Source organism: Sarcophilus harrisii, chromosome 4 (assembly GCF_902635505.1).
Source record: "Sarcophilus harrisii chromosome 4, mSarHar1.11, whole genome shotgun sequence".
Lineage (NCBI taxonomy): Eukaryota > Metazoa > Chordata > Mammalia > Dasyuromorphia > Dasyuridae > Sarcophilus > Sarcophilus harrisii.
This window is the reverse complement of record NC_045429.1, coordinates 312,356,084-312,381,157: the sequence shown is the minus strand read 5'-3', so window position 1 is coordinate 312,381,157 and position 25,074 is coordinate 312,356,084. Positions and strand designations below refer to the sequence as shown.

The 25,074-nt window shown below is 33.2% G+C and overlaps 1 protein-coding gene across 1 annotated transcript in view; it reads left to right on the top strand.

Annotated features, from left to right (window-relative positions):
• The window catches only part of ABCA9 (ATP binding cassette subfamily A member 9), a 116,895-nt gene that overhangs the window by 78,811 nt on the left and 13,010 nt on the right, over positions 1-25,074 (top strand). Inside the window, exons 25-32 of the mRNA XM_012548549.3 lie at positions 2,296-2,472; positions 3,474-3,587; positions 4,698-4,817; positions 7,888-7,974; positions 8,499-8,590; positions 11,076-11,196; positions 13,639-13,756; positions 14,586-14,677. Of these exons, the coding sequence (XP_012404003.2) occupies positions 2,296-2,472; positions 3,474-3,587; positions 4,698-4,817; positions 7,888-7,974; positions 8,499-8,590; positions 11,076-11,196; positions 13,639-13,756; positions 14,586-14,677 (921 nt within the window). The remainder of the gene's footprint in view (positions 1-2,295; positions 2,473-3,473; positions 3,588-4,697; positions 4,818-7,887; positions 7,975-8,498; positions 8,591-11,075; positions 11,197-13,638; positions 13,757-14,585; positions 14,678-25,074) is intronic.

Here is a 25,074-nt window from a genome sequence, read left to right as displayed (position 1 = left end):
ACTGACCTATTGAAAATCAGTATCACATTTAAGAAAGATTAAGTGACTTTTCCAAGGACACAGAGGTAATTAGTAGTAGACTGAGATCTAGAGACCAAGTCATCTGATTCACAACACAAGACTCTCTCCACACACACACACCCCACACTGGTTGTTGCTCTTCATTCTTGAAGAGGACCAAAATAACATCACTATGTTAAAGTTGAATTACAGTGACTGATGACTATGACTGATCAGACCAATATGATCCCCAAATCCTCTGCCACAGGTCAGACACAAGTAGTCCCTTTGACCATTTGGGGTGGCTTCTCTAATTATGTGCATCTTGCATTTCTTCAGAGCTAATTCATTTCTGCTTAGCTCATAGAGCACAGCACCTTCTGTGATGAGGGATGCCATAGTGGATGATCTTGTGCCAGGGTCTCTCATGTCATACAATCCATTCTTAATTTCTTAAGAGAAACCCTGAGAGTATCCATATATCACCTCTTGTGACCACTTTGGGAGCAATTGTCCTATGGAGTTCTCCATAGAATATTTTTTTTTTTGGCAAACATACATTTACAATTCAAACAATGTGACTAGCCCAATGGAGTTGTACTCTCTGCAGTAGAATTGGAACGCTAGTCAGTTTAGTTTGAGAAAGGATCTCAGTGTCTGGTATCTTACCCTACCAGATCATTTTCAGAATTTTCCTAAGACAATTCAAATCAAATTGACTTAAATCCTTTCATGAAGCTGGAGAAGAAATGGCAAACTATTCTAGTACTTTTGCCAAGAAAATCCCAAATGGGGTCATCCCCCACACTATAGCATTTAGTTCAGAGTAGAAGGAATGTCTCAAACATTCTTAGACTGGTATGGTACCACTGAGTCTGAATTCTCCTTGTACTTCCAACAACCTGAGTGATATAAAAAGAAGCAGCATTTCAAGATCTAGGCTTCAGGGCATGTCACATGGCAACATCTGTGAGATCCCCAATTGCTGTACCATGTTAATGGTTTGGAAGTGTGGAGATCTGACAACAAATCACCAGGAGGAACCTCTGAGATTTGTGGCTAGAGTAATTAGTGTTGCAGTCTAACTTGAGTAGGATGATCCTGAACTAATGACCATCCATTCACACAGGCCTCTGTGACTAGCAAAGTATGTCCACACAAGTATGGAAGAAGGATTTTCAAAGCATAAACACAATGGGTCATAAAAGTCTCTAGAACAAGAAAAGAGAGAATTACTTGTGAAGAAATCATGCTGAGCAATGCAAGCACATATGTTCAAAGGATGCTTTTAGACCTGCCCAAAGTTCCTGACACTCATTTAGGGAATAAATGAAAGAAGAGCCTTCACTTTTCGAAGTCCCAGTAGGCACCAAGAGGTGCACAGCAAGCAATGGAGCAAAATAAAAGAGAAGGGAGAATAGATGAGGAACACTATTAATTTTGTGTCCACAGGGTTTTTGACATCTCTTTCCATTTCTGCATTCATATATGCATGATCTTTGTTCAGGTCCTATCACCTTTTACCCAGACTATGAAAGTAGTCTTGGTCTTTCTTGCCTTTTCTCTCCTTTTTTTGACATATCCTTCCTATAGGTGACATTTTCATTCCCTAATATGTAAGTCTAACCATGTCCCATACCTTCTATCTCCTGCTTAAAAAAACTTTAATAGTTCCCTGAGGAATAAGATGCAAACTCTTTAGTCTAGAATTTAAGGTATCCTAAAAACTAAATGCAATCTACCTTTCTAATCTTTGTTCACATTGCTTCTTGGTCTTTGATTCTTCCTTTTGTCCTGGGATCTCTGTGATTTGATTAAAGTTGTTCTTTTATGTCTAGTACATACTCTCCAACTATTGAAATCCTTTTTTTTCTTTAAGGTCAAGTTCAGGTGCCACCTACTCATGAAACATCCTATTATTTTTCACCTACTACTCTCTCTTCCTTCCCACCGTCATCATTCCTGGTTCGTGATCTTGTCATTCTTCAACACCTCATATTCCCCCTAAGTATTTGCTTCCTTTTTTTTCCTTTTGCTCCTGACACTTTCTACCTCGTATCATACTTATTTGTATACATGCCTTATTCTCTACACTACTCCCCAATATGATAAACTCTTTGAGGGGAGGGCCTATGCTATTTTAAATTAGTCATAGAGTTTGATCCATATGATATGTCTAAGATGTATACAGCATTAATTTAGAAATGGGTATTTTTATGTAACTGACATTGTTAACACTTAACATTTCTCTAAACTTCACTTTTCAAAATCATATCTTTTCTATTTCTCCATCAGATAAAAGCCCAGTCCCAGCTATGGATTTCAGGGCTATACCCTTCAGCATATTGGTGTGGGCAGTCACTGGTGGATATTCCTTTATATTGTATGATTCTCTTTTTAATGTATGTCATTAACTATCTTATGAATAATACAGATGAAGGCTGGCCGACATCTATAATTCTGTTTGCTCAGGTAAGTCACAAAATTTATAGAACAAAGAAATGTTCATTAGAAAGTCTATGATTTAAGACCTGTATAATCAAACAAATGTGCAATAATGCTATACTTATCACAGTACATATGTTAATGGTAAAATCAAGAGTGTGACTAGTCTTGTGTGTAACTGATTTGGAGTAGCAAAGCAAGTCACAGGAAACTGATGAAATGAAAGATTTTGGTATTTGAAGAAATACCAAATACTAAAGTCCCCTGGTAGTATAAGGGCAAAGGTTGGGATGGAAAGGAAGATTGCAAATCAAACATTTAATTGAGAGAGGAGAAAAAAGTGATCTGGCATCCAGTAAATAATACTCAAGTCCAGATTGGTCCAGATTAGGTGACAAATTTTTATATCATAACCATCAAAAATGAAAAATAGTTAAGTGCAGTCGGCAGAAAGGAAGTCTAGAACTGACAGTAGGTAGTGAGGAGCATTTTGACATACCTCCTAAGTCTCCAGAATCAGTGTGCCATATCAGAACCATGTAGGAGAGAAGATGCAGTTTTTCCTGTATGATCCTGAACTAATGACCATCCATTCACAGACAGGCCTTTATGACTAGCAAAAGATACAAGAAAATTAAAATGTTTAAAATGAAAGCTTGTTAATAATAAAATCGGATTTCCACATGACATAGGGCAGATAGATCTGAAGTGGGGCATTGGAGATGTAGAGTTGAGGTGAATAGGAATTAGAGAAGGCAAAGTAGGGTTGGGCAGTTGGGTTTTGAGGTTAACGTATAGGAATGTGTGATTCTGTATCATATTGACTGGGATAATAAGGTGGAGAGGGAGTTTGCTAACCACAAAATCAAGCATCTAGACAGAATAATCATTTCAAGTATTGACGTGGTCTCTGTGCTATCTCATATGTGTCTTGAACATCTCCTGGTAAATGATTGTTAGGATTTTCCATATCTTCCTGGACAGCATTTGTCTTTCTAGTACTTAATATAATTTTCTGTTAATTTCAGATCCTGTGTACGATTGGTTATGCAGCATCTGTTGTTGTCTTCACATATGTGATTTCATTCATTTTTCGTAAGAGGAGAAAAAATAGTGGCCTCTGGTTTTTTTGCTTCTTTATTGTAAGTACAAAACATTCTATTAATTTCATTTTCACCTTCAAAACTAATATTATCTTTTTATTTTGCAATAGACTATAGAAATTAATATTATTTCATAAATATTTATTACATAGATATTAAAAATATTATTTTTCAGCCTCTAACTCCATCTTCTTGGCATCTCTTCATAACTTGCATTCTTGTTTCACTGAAAAGAATAAAATCATAAAATTTTAGAAAGCGGGACAGGACTTGAGAAATTATCTAATTTAGCCACTTAAAAAAAGATCAACTGAGCAACAAAGATATTATACTTGCTTATCCAAAACCATGAGAATGCTACTGGCAATAAAGTTTAACATTCCAGGGATACATCATACTCTTTCTTATGTCTAAATGTATGAGAAGCATTCATACTGATTCATACTTCTCGCAAATCTCTTTAAAATGGGCTTCCAAAGAAGCCTGGGACAATTCGTTTGTTTCTGTATAAGCACAAAAGTGACTCTTAATATGAAAAGGAACCGTTGAATGCAGTATGAATGACACTGAGTACTTGTATAAGGGATAGAAATGGTGCTAAGACTTTTTTGGAAGAAAAATATGCATTTTAATAAGGCCCAGGGAGAGAGAAGACTTTGAAAGATGAAGATGTATAGGAAAGTCAGCTATCAGCATATCTTTGATTTCCAATTTGTCTCTCTGTAGACAATGGAGATTTTCCTTTGCATTAATGTAGGCTCAAACACTATCTAATTCTTATTCATAACCTAAATACTTCCTGTTCTATAGGTCATATCGTAAAGAAAGATGTCTCAGTTATAACTCACATCAATAGATTAGAAATTCTGAATTAAGGCAAAATATTACTATAATCACTCTAGACTATTGGGAGTATTTCTAAAAGGAACCATTTGTATAATCCTGTCTTGAATAAATTTGATTCCACTAAAGATGTTTTCTAATAACAGAAGCTCATGTAAAACTTCCCTAGTTGTTCTATCCTTATGTAGCCATTCTGTCCCCTGGTTTGGTCCTGCACTGTCCCCTAGAGAGAGTATATATTTACTTGTACTCTGTAAATAATTGAAAATAATATGTGATTCTAACCTATTTGAAATTTTCTTTCAGATTTCTATGTTCCTATTTGGCATCCTATTTTTAAATAACTTTGAATTACTTATCATGCTCCCTTGTATGATATTAGTACCTTTGTACACACTGGTTGGCTGTCTAATGCTTTTTTATGGGGTAAGCAATTCTATTATTTGTAGTAAGGTACTGAAATATATCATCAGTTAAAAAAGCTTTGTTCCACATGAGGAAATATGCATTGTATAAAATTTCACGGTTTTATAAAATACACAAAGGGTGATGTTAGAAGAGAAAGAAAACAAGTGCAATAATTATCTCATTTGAACAAGCTTGGGAGGCAAATGCTATTATTACTTTCATTTTACAGTTGAGGAAACTGAGGTGAACAGGTCAAATGACTTACTTGACCACATAGCTAGTAAGAGTCTAAGGCTAGAATTGAACTCAGATTTTTTTTAACTCCAGGTCTAGTGCTTTACCCATTACCTTAATTGCTTCAGAGAAGAGACATGAAGTTTGAAATCTAAATTAATTACCTTTCCTTATTTTTAGGGGAAAGGCTAAACTCATTTATAAACTCCAGGGGTATATGCAGATCAATGGAATCTATTTCTCTATTTAGGAAGGTAGAGTACAACTTCACTAACATACTTTCAATTACCATGCACATGATTGTGGAAGATCAGCCTTACCAAAAGGCAGTATGATTGTGTCCTATTCTATTATGCTTTCAAGGACACTAGAAAGTTATCATTACCATCTCCTTAACTCTATCATTCCCTTCTAACACTCCTACACAATGACACATTCATCATTTCACTAGACTTAAATTCTACAATGGGCATAAATTTATTCCTATGGTTTAAAATAATGTTTTCCTTTGAAAAAGTGATAAATTGAGGCTCATTAGTTATAGAATCAGAAAATTTTCAGTTGAAACAGAATTTATTATTCAGAATCCACTTAGTTCAACCCACACTGATCTACAACACACCAAGAAAAAGTTACTGAACCCAGCTCCTTCAGCTTTGACATTCAGGATATCCAGAAGGACTGGCACATCCTGGTATGAGAACTTGCCAAACCCCTTTCAGGGATGCTTATCCACCCTTGGTGGATTCATCCAATTGATTCATCCAACTCTTCTTACCTGTGGCTCTAAGAAGCTGCAGCATGCACAATGGCCACATCCTAAATGAGAACAATTTGTTCCAATGTCCCTGGAGGTTGCTGAGGTAGACTCTGTGGAGTGCTTAGAATTTGGTCAGGCAATCAAAAACACTCAGGTCATTCATTGTATGTGAGGCTATTATCATCATCCGTATTGGCTTTTTCCTGTCACTGAGCTTTGATGACTCAGGAAATGAAGCTGACAACTGAGTGGAGTTCTGCCTCACTTAAATCTAATTCATGAGCAAGTCAAAATATTGTCCCTGATATCATCAGTGTTCTTTGAATATGAAGCTCAAAACAACTATGAGTAAGACATTGTACTCAGCACTAGGGATACAAAAGTAAAATTAAAAAATATTCCCTGCTTTCAAGGAGCTTACGTTTTGTTGGGAGATTCAACAAGAAGATTTGAGATGAGCAGAATTTCAAATCTGGGTGACTGTTAGGATGATAAAATAGAGAAATTTGGAAGAGGAATGTGTTTGAGTTGGGGGCAGGTAAGATAATAAGCCTTTTCTCAGAAAGTCTTGGAAGGTCTCAAATCTGAGGTGTCAATAAGACATCCAGATTATAGCTAAAGGACAACTGGTAAATTGGATAATAATTAGGAGATAGATGATGGCTGAATATATAGGTGTGAAAAATAATTTGCTAGGAGCTTTATTCAACCCATGGGAATTGGTGAGGTCACAAAAAGAGAGAATAAAGAGAAGAGGACACAGGACAAAGTCTTAGAAAACATCACAGTGGTGATGTATAATATGAATGATTATCAGTTAAAGGGGATAGGGGAAGAAAAATCATACACAGAGATAATAACCATAAATTTGACAATAGATGACAGTGTATAACTGAAATGGCTGACTTCAGGTTAGGATTACAAAAGACCTAATGTGAGGCCAGAGTAATGATGATGAACCAGGAGAGCCATGAGAATGATGAGTTCATGATAAGGTTTAAGGATTAGGAGGAATCATAGGTAGAAAGGAAGGAGATTATTGTTAAATAAAGAATTTCAGAGTTGTATATCTTAGAAATGGAATACTTATGGCTGATCAAAGATATGACTATTACTGTGTGTGTGACTGAGACTGAATAGAGATACATGTTGTGAGAACTGAGAAATATGGTGAATTGAGATGGTAGACTATTTGTGAGAGATGCCAGCATGTGTGTTGAAATCCCAAATGACTGACCTTGGCTTGAAGCAGATAAGAATATGGTTAATCTGGTACATAATTCCTTGAGGAAAAAAATGGAAAATGAAAGTGGCTTGTAAATCACTACCATGTCCTTAGGGTGATATAATTGAGATCTCAGAGATGGAAAAATTGTTAACTAGTGGAACAGGAGAAAGTTCTTTAAGTGATAGTAAGGAGCAATTTATATGGCTATTCTTCCTTTTGACCCAGTATATTTAAGATAAAGAAGAGAGAGAATATGAATACAGAATATGAATACAATGAGGAAATATGTAGGAAACCAATTTTCAATGAGGATTGTGAGAAGGAGAGGTTTAACAAAAAAAAATGATAATGACAAAATGAGGGTTTTCTAATATTCAGTGGGAGTGTGAATGAATTTATAAAATTATTTTTGAGATGATATTTCATAGGGAAGATATGGCATAAGAATTTAGAGAGGAGTTGGAATTATACAGACAGAAAAGGGCACAGAAGGACGAGATTTATTTGTTTCACAATTTTGGACAGGGATAAACTCACTTTCCTTATTATTTCAAAAGTAAATGTATAGCCTGATTAAGTGAGAAGAAAGGAAGGAAAGAAACAAAGAATGGGGAAGAGGAGGTAAAAGTGGAAGAGACAAAGGAGGTAAAGAGAAAGAAATTAAAATTAACAATTAAAACTACTCAGTGAAAGGAGTACATTATAGAGAGAAGATTCTTGCCTCCATTTTTGAAGAATGCATTTTTTCTAGAGCATTGAGAAGATTCAAGCAGAATAAGGGAAGAAATATTTGCTGAATGAGCTTCTTGTTAATTTATACTTGTTCAACAAATGAACTTTCATTTGACCATTTTTTCCTTTAACAGCTCTCTTATAACTATTCGAAAAATCCTGATCATCATGAAGATGAAATAGATGGAATCAGTCAAAGCAGCCTCTTAGTACTTTTAATAGTAAGAAGAACTTTCTTTTGGCATTTTTATTCATGGGAAAGGGGAAATAATATTTACTAAAAAATAACTTATTGTATGTAAAGCTTATAAGCTTTTTTGCAAATGTTTTAAAATCAATGCATTGTGCCCTAAATTAGTAAGATTTTTTTATATATATAAATTTATAGAAACAAAGCATTCCCATTTCCCCCCAGATTATTTTGTCTTTCTAAAATTCTAGTGCAATATCCACTTTTATCATGGAAATGACCTTAACTCTGAGATGCTATAGCAAGTAGAGCAACAACTCTGGGAAATTCTTTAAATATGGGATTGGCATTGTATGAAATTAGTTTAGGTAAGTTTAGAGAGACTCATTAAGTTGTACTCTGAGTAATGCATTTCTCTAAGGACATCTAAAATGATATGCTCTCTGCCTTGTTGGAGGGAATACTCATACATGCCTCAGAGACCTGTGATTTTGTAAATACTTTTGATCTTCTGTAATATTGTAAATAATGGTGTTTATGTTTCTTTCCTGATAGCCTTATCTTCACATTATCATTCTTCTTTTTGTTCTACGGTTTCTGGAAATGAAATATGGAAAGAAATCAATGAGAAAGGACCCTGTCTTCAGGTAGACTAAAACATCTCAATTAATTTAAATATTAAATGTTTGACTATTATAATAAGCACAAATAATTCTTCTTCTTTTTTTTTTTTTTTTTTTTGCTGAGGTAATTGGAGTTAAGTGACTTGCCCAGGGTCACACAGCTAGGAAGTGTTAAGTTTCTGAGACCAGATTTGAACTCAGGTCCTCCTGCATTTAGGATTGGTGCTCTATCTACTGTGTCACCTAGCTGCCCCTAAACACAAATAATTCAATGAAAAATGTTTATTGTATGTTTATTTGGGGGCACCTAGTAGCACAGCAGAGTGCGAGGTCAAAAATCAGGAAGATTTATCTTTGTGATTTCAAATCTAACCTCAGACAAAATTTCCATGGTCAAAGATGACAAAGCAATGTGATTGAATAAGCTTCATCATTTTTTAAAAAATCCTTGTTTGTGCTAGAGCATATAGAAAACTCAGAAATAATCATTGTTAGTAATTATTCAGTTAATTTGTTCTATGTAGCTAGCCAAGCAAGTGAGTTTCTTTTAAAAAATAATTTAAATTGAAATAATTTGACCAGAAGCACATCATAATAATAAGTAAATATAATATTTCTCTGGCTGTAGATATTCACCATGCAAAATTAAAAAAAAAAACAAAAGTAAAATATCTCTGATTTCAATTTCTTAAAATAATTTGCAGTATGAATATATTTTTATTGTTTATCTGGTCATACTTATTTTCATATTCATATTTGGATATTTTAATGATTTTTAATTATGTGTGAGGAAATTCAGAAGGTCAATTTAGCTGGACAGTAGAATTCAACAAGGAGAATAACATAATAAGGATTGTAAGGTAGTTTAGGCCATCCTGGAAAGGATTTTAAGTACAAAACAGGGGAGTGGGGTTGTACTTGATTCTATAGGAAATAGAAAGCTACTGTATTTTATTCAGGATGTACATGTATATATGTAAGAAATGTGATATGGGTACATCTGATGTTTAAGAAAATCACTTTATCAAGTATATAGAATATGAATTAAAACAGGAAAGGAAAGGATTCTTAATTTCAATAAGTCTAAATGAAAGAAGGAAAATCCTGGGGAAGCTCTGTAATATAGTGGATAAAACATTGGACTTGGAGTCAGGAAGACTCATTACTTTTTTTTTCCAACTTCATATTTAATTCTGACTACCTCAGTTTTTTATCCGTAAATTGAACTAGAGAAAGAAATGGCAAATCATTCTAGTATCTTTACTGAGAAAACTTTTGAGACCACTAGTGTAGATGATGAAAAAGGAAAATTAAATATGATTGGAGATATTTTAGTAAATTAGAAGAATATTGTGGCATTGTTTGTCATTTGTTCTCTAAGAGGACCATGACTTCAAGGAAGTGGTGCCATGACATGCTAGTGGGTTGGATTTCAAAGGGGAAAGGCTGTGCAAGGTCTCCTGCCTCACTTTCCCCTCCAGAGGCATCTGGGTCCAGTTGCCAGATATAGATCAAGATGAATATGGTGGTAACACTAATAGAAATGTGATAGTTGGGAATGGAAATTAGTTTGGTAAGAAACAATGAGGGAGTGATGAGAAGCATATCAGCTTCTTTTCTATTCAATCAAAGTAACATTTTTATTGGGACCACAATTTTATGGACACTAGCTTTCCACCTGAAAATCCATCCTTTACAGAGCTACCAAAGTTGTTGCTGTTCAGTCATTTGGTTTTGTCCAACTTTTTATTACCCCATGGACCATAGCATAGCAGGCCCTTCTATTGTCCACTATCTCTTGAAGTCTGTCCAATTTCACAATCATTGTTCCTCTGATATTATTTATCCATCTCATTCTCACCATCCCCTTTTCTTTTTTGTCTTTAATCTTTCCAAACACCAGGGTCTTTTCCTATCTTCTCATTATATTTCCAAAGTATCTTAGTTTCAGCTTTGATGTTTGACCTTTCAGTGAATAGCATGAATTAATTTTTTTTAAAGTATAGATGGATTTTATCTCCTTATTGCCAAAGTAATTTTTCTAAAGCAGAACTTATATCACATACACCAAGCTCTCCCTCCTCTCCAAAAAAGAACTAGGTGCTGTAGGAGCAAATACATATTCCTACTTTTGTCATTGAAAGTCCTTCATAACTTTGATTGTTGCCTTGTTCACTCACTGACTTCCATCTTATATCACTTCTTAATATCTTTAGTTTCCTTCAAAGTACATCTTAAGGTCACCTTTAACGTTAAGATTTTCCAGATCTTTTCTTCCCCATCTTCTAGTGACCTATTAGGTCATCATTATTCAGCCATTTTTCATCATATCTAAGTCTTAGATAGATTAAAACTATATTTGTATACATTTTGTATTTTCCTATAGAATTTTCAGGGACTATTATTTTTGCTTTTGCATGATCATTACCTATCATAGTTCTTGGTTCATAATAAATGTTTAATGAATGTTTTTTGGTTGTTTGCTTGATCTTTATGGTATTCTCTGTAGAATTTCTCCAAGTAGTACTGAAGTTTTTCCAAACCAAGAAGAACCAGAAGGTGAAGATGAAGATGTTCAAGCAGAGAGAGCAAGAACTACAAGTGCACTGGCGGCTTTAAACTTTGATGAGGTAAAATCAAATGAATAGATTTAATCAATTGCTTATTTTTTCATTTATATATTAATTTATTCAAGTTCATTTGGATTTTTCATTTGGAAAATCTTGATATCTTTTGTTTTTACTTTTTGTTTGAATAACTATCCTCTTTTTTTCTTTCTTTCTTTTCTTTTCTTTTTTTTTCTTTTTTCTTGCTGAGAGAGTTGGGGATTAAGTGACTTGCCCAGGATCACACAGCTAGGAAGTGTTAATTGTCTGAGGCCAGTTCTGAATGCAGGTCCTCCTGACTTCAGGGCTGGTGCTCGATCCACTATGCCACCTAGCTACCTCAACCCCTTATTTCTTTATAGATTTTGGAGATTCATTTATATTTCTGTGGTGCATATGCATAGTTTTCATGATTTTTTTTACTTCATTGTATCAGTTTGAATAAAACAAAGACATTATTCTCTGAATGCTCCATATTTGTTATTTTCTATGGTGCAGCAATATTCTATTACATTCATATTCCACAATATATTTATCCATTCCCCAAACAGTGGGGTATCTACTTTGTTTTTAGTCTTTCACTATCATAAGTGCCAGTATAAATATTTGGGTATCTGTTAGATCTTTTACTTTTGTATTTATTATTCCTGTTGTATATGCCTAGAAATGTGATATATGGCTCAAAGAATATGAAATTTTTATTTATTTTTTTTTAGTATAATTCTAAATTACTTTCTGGAATGGTGATTCTAATTAACAAAGCTACTAACAAAGTACCCGTGTTCTTACATTACCTCCATAATTACCAGATTCAATTTTTATCATCTTTGCCAATTTTATGGGTCTAAGATAAAATCTCAGAGATTTTAAAATCCCTGTTTCTTTCATTATTAATGATTTAAAAGCAATTTTTCATTTGGCTGTTGAAAATAGCATGTAATTCTTTTGAAAATTGTATCTTTTGGCTACTTATCCAATAGGAGATTACTCTTTGTATTACCTTGGAAACTAGGCCCTTATAAGATATATTTCATTAAAAAATTCACCTAATCAACAGCTCTCCTTATTAACTATGTTGATTTTGTTTCTTCTAAAGACTTTAATTTCATGTCATTAAAATTATTATTTTATCTTTTATGAGTTATTCAATTATTTGTCTAATGAAGAATTCTTCTAGCTCTTGACATCAATTTTTTCTGCTTTTTATGTTTCGACTTTTGTTATTCATGTTGCATTCTGAGCTTATTGTAGTACATGGTAGAAGTTGCAGTTTTAAATTTAATTTCTACCAAATATCTTTCTAGTTTCCTCAGCAATTCATGTCAAATAAAGAATCCATCCACAAGTGACCATATTTCTTTATCTAATACCTGGTTACTTAGATTATTTCTGATTCTTTTTAATCAATTCCAAGTAACTTTCATAATTATACATTTATAGATGCAACATAAGGTCTAGAATACTGTTCTCTTATTTTTAAAATTCATGATTTTTATTGAAAATTATTTTTTTCCTCTAAATGGATTTTGTTACCATTTTTGTCAGTCTAAAAAGTATCTGTACCTTGATAGCTGGTTAAAATGCAATATGACTTTAAGTGAATTTAAGTAGTATCATTTTTATCATCTTGGCATATCTCAGACATGAAAAGTAAACATACTTTCAGTTATTTAAGTCATTCTTTATTTATCTATATTTTAATATGTCTCAACAGATTAATTCCTAAATTCCTTACAAATTTTGTAGTTATTTAGAATGAGATTTTCTTTTAAATGATTATTGTCTGAATTTTTAAAATTGCTATATATATATTAATGCTATTTGTTCGAAAAAAATCTATAACCTCCTTATTCATTGGAGGTATTCATTATGTCAGTTGTTTTTTTTTTTTTCCTGATTCACTAGAGTTTTCAAAATAAATCATCAGGTTGTTAGCAAAAACAAATAGTTTTTTTTTTTTCCTTTTTGCCTGTGTTTATGCCTCTAATGTCTTTCATTTGACTTATTCCTTTCACTAGTATTTCTAGATTTAAGTCAAATGGGGAGATAGAAGGCAACTACTGTTGCTGCTTTTGTGTGTGTGTGTGAGTGTATGTTGGGTGTGTGTGTGTGTGTGTGTGTGCTTGCACCATCTTGGCAGAAATAACACTTTCAAATAGGGCAAACCTCTCAATATTATGTTAAATTTAAGACACAAACCATATGAAGCAAAAATTCATGATTTTATATTCAATTCTTTTTTGTTTTTCTTTGACTATTAATACTAACAAAATAAAAAATAAATAAAAATCTAGTTTTTGAAACATGAATTAGAATCTTAGAACTTAATTACATTTAAAATTTTTAATTACATGTTCCCTTAATGCAAAATATGATTTGTTCCATAATTTGTAACAAAAAAGCAGTTATTCAGGAGAGTAAAACACCTTTGTGAAATTTAATAAGGAAATGAACTATCTTTTTTAGAAACCAGCCATCATTGCCAGCTGTCTGCGTAAGGAATATGAAGTCAAGAAGAAAATTTGTTTTTCAAAGAGTAAAAAAAAACTGGCCACAAGAAATGTCTCTTTCTGTGTTAAAAAAGGTTAGAAATACTGACCTCTTTTACAAAATAATTGTAATATTTGAAATTTAGGATATCTGAGAAAGGAAATGGTATATGAATGTGTGTTGAAGAACAGAGTACAGAAGCTTGTTATTGATCTTAAATATTAAAACATAAGGAAGAGAATTTGATTTATTCTGATAGATTCCATGAGGAAGAAAAAGGATCATGTGTAGAAATTAAAAGGAATTATATTTCAGTTTAATATAAGGAACTTCCTAAGAATTGAATAAGAATAAATAAACCTCTCATTTCCTTGGCCTAGTACACTTCCAGGTGAAGAAATTCTTTCTATTTATGCAGGTCATCACTTTCTCAATTGAGAGTTTTCTAAAGTACTGAGAAATTATTAGTCTTTTTCTGGGTCATATAGTTAATATAGGGACTGCCAGGTGATACAGTAAATAAAGTACTACTAAGTCCAGAGTCAGCAAAACCTGAGTTCAAATCTGGTCTTAGTCATTTAACTTCTATCTGCTTCAATATTCTTAATTGTAAAATGGGGAACATAATGGAACCTCCTTTTCAGTGTTGTTGTAAGGATCAAATAAAGTAATATTTGTAAAAGTGCTTAGTACAGTGACTTGAAAAAACATACTTCCCTGTGTTAGGAAATCATCTGTGTAAATATTTTTACTAATGTGGATAATGTCAAATTCAAAATAACATGATGTATTTATGAACTTGATGTCTATTCACAAAGTAACTGAATGAGTTATGATTTCAGAATGTGTTATCAAAAATTTTAAAAACTTCTAGTTAGTGGATATTCAAATTATGAAGATTGAGTCAGCCCACTTTCTTTCAGGTGAGGTACTGGGACTACTAGGACACAATGGAGCTGGCAAAAGTACATCTATTAGGATGATAACTGGAGAAATAAGACCAACTGCAGGACAGGTAAGTGAAACAGAAGGAAAATATTTTGATTGATAATGACCAAAAGAGAAGATTTTAAATATTAATGATAATCTTTTATATAAATAAGTTTTCTTACTATTTCAGAGTATTTTGGTAGTAAGTGGATGAGTTAATTCACATATGATTCCTATAATACCCACAGAATTTAATAGAAGGTAGGTTCTACATTTCTTTAGGAGGTAGAATAGTGTTAAGAAACATTATCACAGATTTCTGCCAAGATAAAGACATCTCATCTACATTTATGCATTATTGGGAGTTCTCTCTCAATGAATATTGTCTTCACTGTTCCATGTGGTGAATCTTAAAAGAATTACTTATTGAACTTTGACAAGAATTAGAGCATTGTATAAAGTTCTGGGAATAATAATAGTAATAATATCTGTATAGTGTCTTTTAGCTTTATAATAGATTTCATGCTTGCTATTACTCTTGATACTCACAACTCTGTAAATTAAATGGGATTAGTATTGTTACTATGCATTTTGTGTGAAAGTAAGAAGAGGGAAGGAAAGTAGAGAGTCTATAATACTTATCCTAAGTCAAATGGCTAGTAAACGGTAGATCTAGATTCTAACTTCAGTGTTTCTTCTGCTCTACCTTACTATCTACCAATAAAAAGAATGATTGAATCATAAGTTCTTGCAGAACTTATATTTAATATGAGACATTAAACACATAATCAATAGAGATATTCTTGAATATGATCAAGGAGAACAGTAATTTGAGTATTGTGCTGGTATTTAGAGAGTCATTGCTGTTAAAACAGAGAAATCCCTTGAAATTTATTTAAATGAGACTAGAAAAAATCAATAATAATAAAGAATAATGACTCAGAGGTAGAAAAGTAGTGCTGGTCTAAGCAAGATTCAATAGTGGAAGGAAGTATTTGGTTTAGTTTCTTTTCATTTTTTTGCTTCTTTCTCTGTGGGAAAATAAATCATAAACCACATGGAAGTAAAAGACATTTTAATTTACTTTTACTTTATGTCCTTTTTGAGAAATAAAAGTTTATTTCTTATTTTATTTATTTATTATTATAATGACAATATTTATTATAATAATAAACTTATTAATAAATTTTGTTTTGAAAGATGAGGGAATTAAAATATTCTTTCCTTCCCATTTCATTGTGACCTGAAATGATTTTTTTGTCCTCACTACAACCTCTACTATCTAGGTTAGGTCATTATTGGCTATGTTCTTCTCTTTCCCTATCCTGACCCCTTGGAAAATTAGCCCATCTTTGTTATCCTTTTCTCTCAATTTCCTTGTCACTTTATCACTGATCTTTCTCTGTAAAACCTCAGACTTTGATGACTTACATCATTTCATGCATCATGTGCTGCTGAATGATGATAGAGAAAGGCAGAGAAAATCATGAAACTTTGCTGACTAGTTCCACTAGGATCACTACATAGGTATCACCTCAGTGCCTCACTGTCATCTCTTTCCCATATCTAGTGCATTGCCAACTTCTATGGATTTCATCTTCACATATCATATTTCCAATGACACTTCCACCATTCTGGTTCATTGCAATAATCGTTGAATTAGTCTCCTATCGTCAAGTGTCTTCTCACTCCACTCTATCTTCCACATTCTGCTATCAAATTGATCTTCCTACAGCATAAGTCTGCCCCTCGTGGATCACTGTTTTGTGGTGGGGCTTGCATAGTTCAATGACATTTGAGCTGTCCATATTTTTGAGGTGAGAGAAGGGCTCAGAGAGAGGCCCAGATTCAGTGTGAAAAGAATTCATGAACCCTGAGAAACCGTGGTAAAAGGAAAGTTTTATTTTTCACTGAGAAAGAATTCTCTTAGCAGACAAATACCTAATCAAATCAGGAAATTTGTAAGGAGTGCATTCACAGACCTTTGTTTTATGGCCAAATCTTAGCCTTGGGGTTGGGGGGCAGTTTGAGCTGATTATCAGACCAAGATCTCCAATTGAATAAGCTACTAGGAGTGGTCTTGAACTAATTTTCAACTCAATAGAGGGTATAGCTACTCTAAAGAGGGTGTAGCAGTCAGGGGTCCTCAAACAGGACAGATGCGGCAGCTAAGGACGATTATCCCCTTCACCCAAGGCTATGAAGTTTCTTCATTTAAAGGCCCACAAAACAAAGTTTTTGTTTTTACTATAGTCCGGCCCTCCAACAGTCTGAGGGACAGTGAACTGGCCCCCTATTTAAAAAGTTTGAGGACCCCTGGTAGCTAGTCTCAACAGGATTACAGAATGAAACTACTTGATTCCTTCCCTCTTCTTACTTTCACACAAAATGCATAGCAACAATACTAATCTCATTTAATTTAGAGATATGAGTATCAAGAGCAATAGCATGCATGAAATCTATTATAAAGATGAAAAACACTATACAGGTATTATTACTATTATCATTCCCAGAACTTTATACAATGATTCTTCTCTCCAGAGGAGAGCTCCTCACAGTTTCCCTCCTATCTCCCCAAAAGTTCAAGGGGAACACTATCTGCATCAATACAGGGTTATCCACAATGGATAGATCATAATGGAGAGTTCTGACTAAAGGTGATCCACTAAAGAAGAAAGTGGCCAACCACTCTGGTATCTTTATGAAGAAAACTTTATAAACTGTATGAAAATACTAAAAGATACAGAATGTATCAGAATGACATCAGAATGGCATGCTATGAGCCACAGGATCATAAGGAGTTGGACACAATTCAGTAACAACAAAACATAGGTTTCATCATGTCTATCTCTTCACATTTAGTCAATTACAATGACACCCTATTATCCCCAGGATCAAGTATAAAATCTTCTGTTTGGATATTAAAAAGCCTTCACAACTCAAGCAGGAATACTTTTCCTTCTCATCTTTATACTCTTGTTTTTCTGTCTTATTTCATTTTCCAACCAAAATTCCACCTTCTACAACAAACTCTTCCTTATCCTTCCTGTTAGTGCTTTCCCTCTGTTGATTTTCTCCTATTTATTCAAAATATAGTTTATTTGTATATAATTGTCTTTTATGTTATATCACACAGGACATGTTATATCATATAGAGAACTGTAAGTTCTTTAACTCCAGCACTTAAAGTGCTCAATACATAACTGGAGCTTATATGCTTGAAGTCTGACTGACAGAATATAAGTCTCATTAAACTGACATTGAACTCCCTCTATATGAATCATAAAAATCTCATCATAAAAGAGAGATTTTGATTCATAGTAAAATAACTTTATACTCCAACAATTTGCTTCTTATTAAAAGAAAGGATATTTATACTTTACTTTTGATGAGTAGCATGTTGTCCATTATATTTGATTAGAGATTTATTGACATTTAAAATTATTTTAATTTACTTAACTTTAGTTATTGTGCATATTGTTCTTCTTGGTATGATTTCCTTTACTATACATCATGAATTTATATTATTTTTCTATATTTCTTTGAATAACTCACATTCATTGTTTCTTAATTTGAAGTACCATTCCACTATACTTTAATATACAGTAATCTGTTTAGCCCTTCTTTAGATATTGGACACATAGTTTATTTTTTCTGCTGTTAATAACATCTTTAGTGTATATACCCAATAGGAAATTATCAACTAGAGGCCATTTTAAAAATGTTTTTTGTTTTTTCATATGACTGGGATAATTCAGAGGCCCTCTAGATGATCTAATTCAGCAATAGATTAGCTTGCCTGTTTTCCAACATCTTTCCCATCATTGACTTTTTTCACCTTTTGTTATCATTGTTAATTTTATCATTGTTAAGGTATATTGTGTAGTTTACTAATGAGGATAAACCAATGCTTTCCTTTTTTTTTATTAAAGCTTTTTATTTACAAGACATATGCATGGGTAATTTTTCAACATTGATCCTTACAAAGCCTTCTGTTCCAAATTATATCCCTCCTTCCCCCTTCCCTGTACCCTAGTTGGCAGGTAGTCCAATACATGTTAAATATGTTAAAATATATGTTAAATCCAATATATGTATACATATTTATACAGTTATCTTGCTGCACAAGAAAAATTGGGTCAAGAAGGAAAAAAAAACTGGGAAAAGAAAACAAAATGTAAGCAAACAACAGAAAGAGTGTGAATGCTATGTTATGGTCCACACTCAGCTCCCATGGTCCTCTCTTTGAGTGTAGATTGCTCTCTTCATTACTGAACAAATGGAATTATAATTCTCAGAAGTTGCTGAGAATACTTCTCAAATCTGTACTAGAATCCTAACAAATAAAGTGTCTAAAAAACCTGAACCCTACAAAATAAATTGCACAGTTTTGCTCAAGAAAGGAAAAAATAGTAACTACCAATATGTAAACTATAGGGGAATTCTTAGCTCAGTGATTAACAAAGCAATACAAAATAAGTTGACTTACCAGTCCCTGGTTTATAAAATGAACCATTAAGTCAACATATCAACACAAAATGACTTATATGTCATAGAAAGTAGAATTCATGAAAATAATGATAAAATTAGAAAGTACATAATTATGTCTGTAAAGATGATTGCAAAGATTTGCTATTATTTTTACTCTCAGCTGGACATATGCAGATAGTAATAGAAACTTTCCAAATCTTAGTCAGGAGAGAAAAAGGAAAAGAAAAAAAGAGACAATGATAGGAGGAAAGAAAAGAGGGAAAGAGTAGACATTCAGTTCCTGGATCAACATCTTATCAGACCAGAAAAAAGTTGAGAGGAATAAAGGCCTATAGTCCAGGCAAGGTGCCAATCTCCTGGACTGTAGGGAAGGAAAAGGATGTATCTGAGATGCAGATAGAGGTGAATGCTTTGGTTTAAGTCATCATTCAAAATAATGAGACTGAAAAAGGTTAAGAATGAAATGTCAGAAACTATATGACTCCATGAAAAAGTACATTAGTGACTTGTCTCTACATCATTTCTATGATTTTTTAATTTTTATTTATTCATTTAATATTTTCCCCACTTACATTCAAAAGTTAAACCAGATCACAGACTTCCAAACATATATCTATTTTCCTATTAGGATCAACATCTGAATCTTAGTTTCATCTTTTTAACCTGAAGAATGTCCTATTTCATGGTCCACCAGGAAAGAATAAATAAATTATTAATAACGAGAGAATCTGACTCCAAAATCTATTCTTAATCCAGTCCCTATGATTCATCAGGGATGATATTTCCCGATTAAAAGAGTCCCACCCAATTTGATCTAGAAAAATCTCCCCTCTTCATTTCTGTAATTGTGAAAAATACTTCTGTACTAGTAAGCTAGTCAGGGAAAGGGTAGGCTTTTCCCCAACGCCATTCATAGCTAAAGGGGATTAGATAAAGCCAAGTATATTATTAATTATATTACCTATTATGGTAAGAGTGATAAAGAAACACAATAACAAATGATATCTTATAATTTCTCTGATTATTAACATTTTGAGTACTTCTTAGGTAGTTGCGTTACTTTTTTTTTAAATTGACTTTTTATATACTTTGACAGCATATTTTAGTGAATGATACTGAATCTTAAATTTCTTATTGATTGTATATGTCTGAAGTTTTCAATGCAAAAAATTTTTGAATCTACATTTTCTTATTCCAATTGAATTTGTGCCATTTTTTTTCTAATTTAGACAACATTTGTCTAAATCTGTGTAAAGCTTCATTTTGGGGTTACTCAAATCTGCTTTATATTTATAATGCTCTCTGAGTTAATATTTTTGTCATTTGTAGCAAATGACTGTTATTTATATATATGGTGCATTTTTGAATATAAAACTTATATCTGTGTCATGTATCCATTTGGACTCCTGTTGATCAATTAAATTTTATTAAAAGCCTATTATAAACCAGGAACTGTCCTAAGAAAGTTCCTTCCTTTAAGTACCTCATGATCTAAGGGAGGAGATAATACACAATTATGTACAAATAAGCTATACACAGGATAAATTGGAAAACTTTAGAATTTAGAGGGATTGGAAAGTGTTTCCTGTAGAAGATGAGGTTTTATCTGAGACTTGAATGATAGAAAGCAAAGATGATGAGGAGGAGAATTTGCCTGCATGGGGGGGACAGCCAGTGAAAATACCTGGAATTGTGAGATAGATGGAATATGTTGTATGAGAAATAGGTCAGTTACTAAAGGTATGTTAAGAGGTATGGGTAGAAATGTGTAAAATAAAACAAAACTGAAAAAATTATGTGTGTAGGAAGGTTATGAAAGGCTTCAGCAAACTGAGCATTTTACATTTCATTCTGGAAGTAGTAGGAAACCAATGGACTTTATTGAGGAGGTGGCAACATATTTGGATTTGTGCTTTAGGAAAATTACTTTTACAGCTGAATGGAGGATGGCCTGGAGTGGGGAGAAACTTGTGACAGGCAAAAACAGCTGTTTGGCTATTGTAATGGTTAAAGTACTGGGGTGATAAAGGCCCCACTATGGTGGTGGCAGTATCACAGGAGAAAAAGGGGCATATGCAAGAAATATTATGAAGACGAAATGGAAAGGCCTTGGCAGCATATTGGATTTGTATTTATGAAGAGGAGTTGAGATTACACCTAGGTTATGAATTTGGGCAATTAGGAGAAGGAGGATGCCCTAGAAAACAATAGCAAGTTTGGAAGAGAAGACTGGAGAAAAAGATGAGTTCTGTTTTGGAATGTTGAATAAAATAAATTTCTAGTTTGAAATGTCAGCATTAGATTTTATCTTATAAGTCCTGCACCAAGTAGAAAAGGTTACAGCAGGATAGGAAGATTTGAGAATTATTAACAAAGACATGGTAATTAAATCCTTGACCCTAGTATCACCTTCAGGATTTGTTCATATATTACAAATATAGATACAATTATAGTGAGTTTTGAAATGTTTTCTCTTTAAAACATTCTGCGAAAATAAAAACCTAAAGAACAATTGATATGCAATGTAGCATTTTTCAGAGAGAAGACAAACCTATTATGGTTCTGCTGAATCTTCATGCTTCTCTCCTTTTATTCATAAGCATCTCTATATCCTATATCCAAATTAAACAGAGAGCTGAACTAAAATATTTATTTTTGTGAATACATTAATGAAATCAAACTATATGACTCCATGAAAAAGTACATTAGTGGCTTGTCCCTATCATTTCTATGTTTTTTTATTTTTATTTATTCATTTAATATTTTCCCCACTTAAATTCAAAAGACAATTTTTTTATTCATTTTTAAAATTTTTAAATTCTAAGTTGTTTCCATTATCCACAATTAAGAAACCATGTGTGAAATTATGCAAAACATTTCTATAAAAGTAAAATTGTGAAAGAAAATATAGATCTCTTACCTTAATGAAAGTAAAAAGCCTCAAGAAAAATTAAGTTAAAAAAAAAGAGAATGTTTTGATCTGTATTCAGACACAAGCATTTTTCTCTAATTATAGATAGGATTTTTCATAACTTTTTCAAAGTAATCATGGATGATTGTACTACTGAGAATAGCAAAGTCATTCATAGTTGGTCATCTCAGTACATTGCTATTACTTTGTATAGAACATAATTCACTTTGCTTAAGTTCAGGAGGGCTTGCCAATTTTTTTCCCCCTGAAAACATTCTGTTTATCATTTTCCATAGAACAATGATATTCCATCCAAAACACATACCACAATTTACTGAGCCATTCCCCAATTGATGGACATCCCCTCAATTTCCAATTATTTTTGCCCTGAGAAGAGAGGTGCTATAAATATTTTTGTACATGTACATCATTTTCCTTTTTTAAAAAATCTCTTTTGATATTCATATCCATTAATGGTGTTAAGTCAAAGGATATGCCTGAATGATCATATATTTTGATCATATATCAATTGGGGCATGGATCTTATTTTTTATAAATTTGATTCAGTTCCCTCTATGTTTGAGAAATGAGGCTTTATCAGAGAAACTTTTTTACAATTACTGTTGCTAATTGTATTTTCCCTCCTCCCCATTTATTCTCTCTCTTCTTTTACCTTGTGCCTCCTCAAAAGTATTTTGGTATTGAGCTTTTCCCCAATATTCACTCTTTTTTTATCATTCTCCCCCTTTCCCATTTCCTGTTTTCCTCCTTTTTTCCTGCAGGGCTAAGATAGATTTCTATACCCATATTGAGTATGTATATTATTTCTATTTTGAGCCAATTCTGATGAAAATAAGGTTCACCCATTCCCCTTCTCTTCACCTCCACTTTAAAAGCTTTTTAAAATGGCAGATCATTTGCACCATTCCACTTCTCTCTTTTTCCTAGTATCTTCCTCTCTTACTTGCTAATTTCATCATTTAAAAAAGATATTATCCTTTCATATTTAGCTCACACCTGTGCCCTCTGTCTATATATACTCCTTTTAACTGTCATAATGACCAAAAGGTTCAGAAGCCTGCAGTTCTGTTGCTGATTCAGAGGTCCTTCCTTGCTCATGTGTGGGGCTGGGACTGGAGCTGGGGCCAAGGATGCACTGATGTGGCAGGGATTGCAAGCTGTGCTTCTACTCTTGTTCCATAGACCTTTTCTGTTGACCTCCAACTTCTCTTTGATGTCTCTGAGCTGAGAGGTCTGGAGGCCGCCAGGACTGCCACTGATTCAGAGATCACGCTGGGTCTGTGACTGGATCTGGGCTGGGGCTGGTGTCCTGACTAAACTGGCATAGTCTCCACTGGGACTGCATGCAGGACTCCTATCCCAGTGTAACTAACATTTTCTGTTGACCTTCTAAGTTGCTTTCAGCTAGAAAATGTTCTACTTCATCTTTTTGGGTTTTCTGATGCTCTAAAATTTGTTTAAAGTTATTATTTAAATGAATTTGGAACAGTTTGGGGGAGACTTTGGGCAAGGTCCTGCCTTTACTCTGCCATCTTGGCTCTGCCCCTCCATCATTTCTATTTTAACACATTATTTTCATTTTTGCTGAAAATGTGTTAATCATGAAGATATTCAAAATATTAAGAAAAAAGTTGATTGCATACAGAACTTGTGAGGAAAATCCTCATAATATTGTATCTGAACTCCATCAAAAAAGATATGAAACAATGTTAAAAACTACTTGTATATTCTTTTCATCTAGAAGAAACACATCTAGGTCCCACTTCAATCCATCTGGGGACAAAGTTAACTCAAACTTCTTTGGTTCATTATATACAATAATTCTAGTTGGAATTATGGAACTATAAAGAGTTAATTCACACCTTTCCACTTCTACCATTAACTTGACCAACAAGAGTGATAGCACATTCAGAGTCCCACACTTGTTACTTCCTTAGGCAATTTAATGTTGTGAATGTCATTCCAGATCGGAGGGGAGATTTGTCCTTGGTGAGACATTAGATGAGAATTGTTTTTTAATGGACTATTTTTAATTATACAATTGCCTGCTTTGACCCATCCTAAAAATGGCTCTGGTTTAATAGAATAGTCATGTTAACAGAAGTGGTTAACATTTTTTTTGTAAAGACTGAAAGGTTGTGGTATATAATGATGATGGAATACTATTGTGATATAAGAAATGAGCTGGGTGATCGTAGAAAAACATGGACTTGCACAAAATAATGAAGAGGAAAATGATCAGACTGAGCAAATATGTCATTTTGACTATTTTAAATACACAAATTAAGTACAAAGAACATATTCTGCATCCAAAGAAAGATGTGATATATAGAAGTATTATGATTTTACACACATACACACATATTTTTGCCTAATGGTAGCCATCTCTAAAGTGGAGGAGGGAAGAAAAACAGGGGGAAAAGAAATTTATGTGAAAACTATTATATTTTTAAAAGGAATCACAAGTCATGTATAATAGATTTACAGTTTCATGTACAACCATTTTTCTTACACAGTGTTACAGAAATGTATGCTTTATTCTATAAATTAGAAAGAAAATAAAAAATTTAAAAAATATTGTAAGAGAAAATACAAAGTAGTTCTCCTTTAGCCACAATTACCTACTCTATTAATTAGTCTAACTAAATTTGGGGTTCAAATGGTTATCTTTTTTCTTGAAACTGGAGTAGATAATGAAATAGATATAATAGAACTGTGTCCTGCTGATCTTTTTGGGGGTGGACCTGGATTAGAAAAACCCTGAATCTGGGAACATCCCCCCCTCCTATCTGGTTCCCATGGAAAACTCCCACCTCCAATTGATCTGGGAATCACTTTGGTCTGAGAAACAATCACCAACCACCCTTATTGATTTGGAAATTAGCTCCTAATCATAGAAGGCTAAATAAAATTCAAGACACTGTATCCCAAACTATTTTCTTAATTGGGAAGCAGTCCACTGAAAGAAAGAGTTTCTCAGTCAAAATAAACCTATTTTACTAAAAAACCTCACTTGTAGACTGGGGCTGTGAATTCTTTTACAAACCTGCGACACCAGC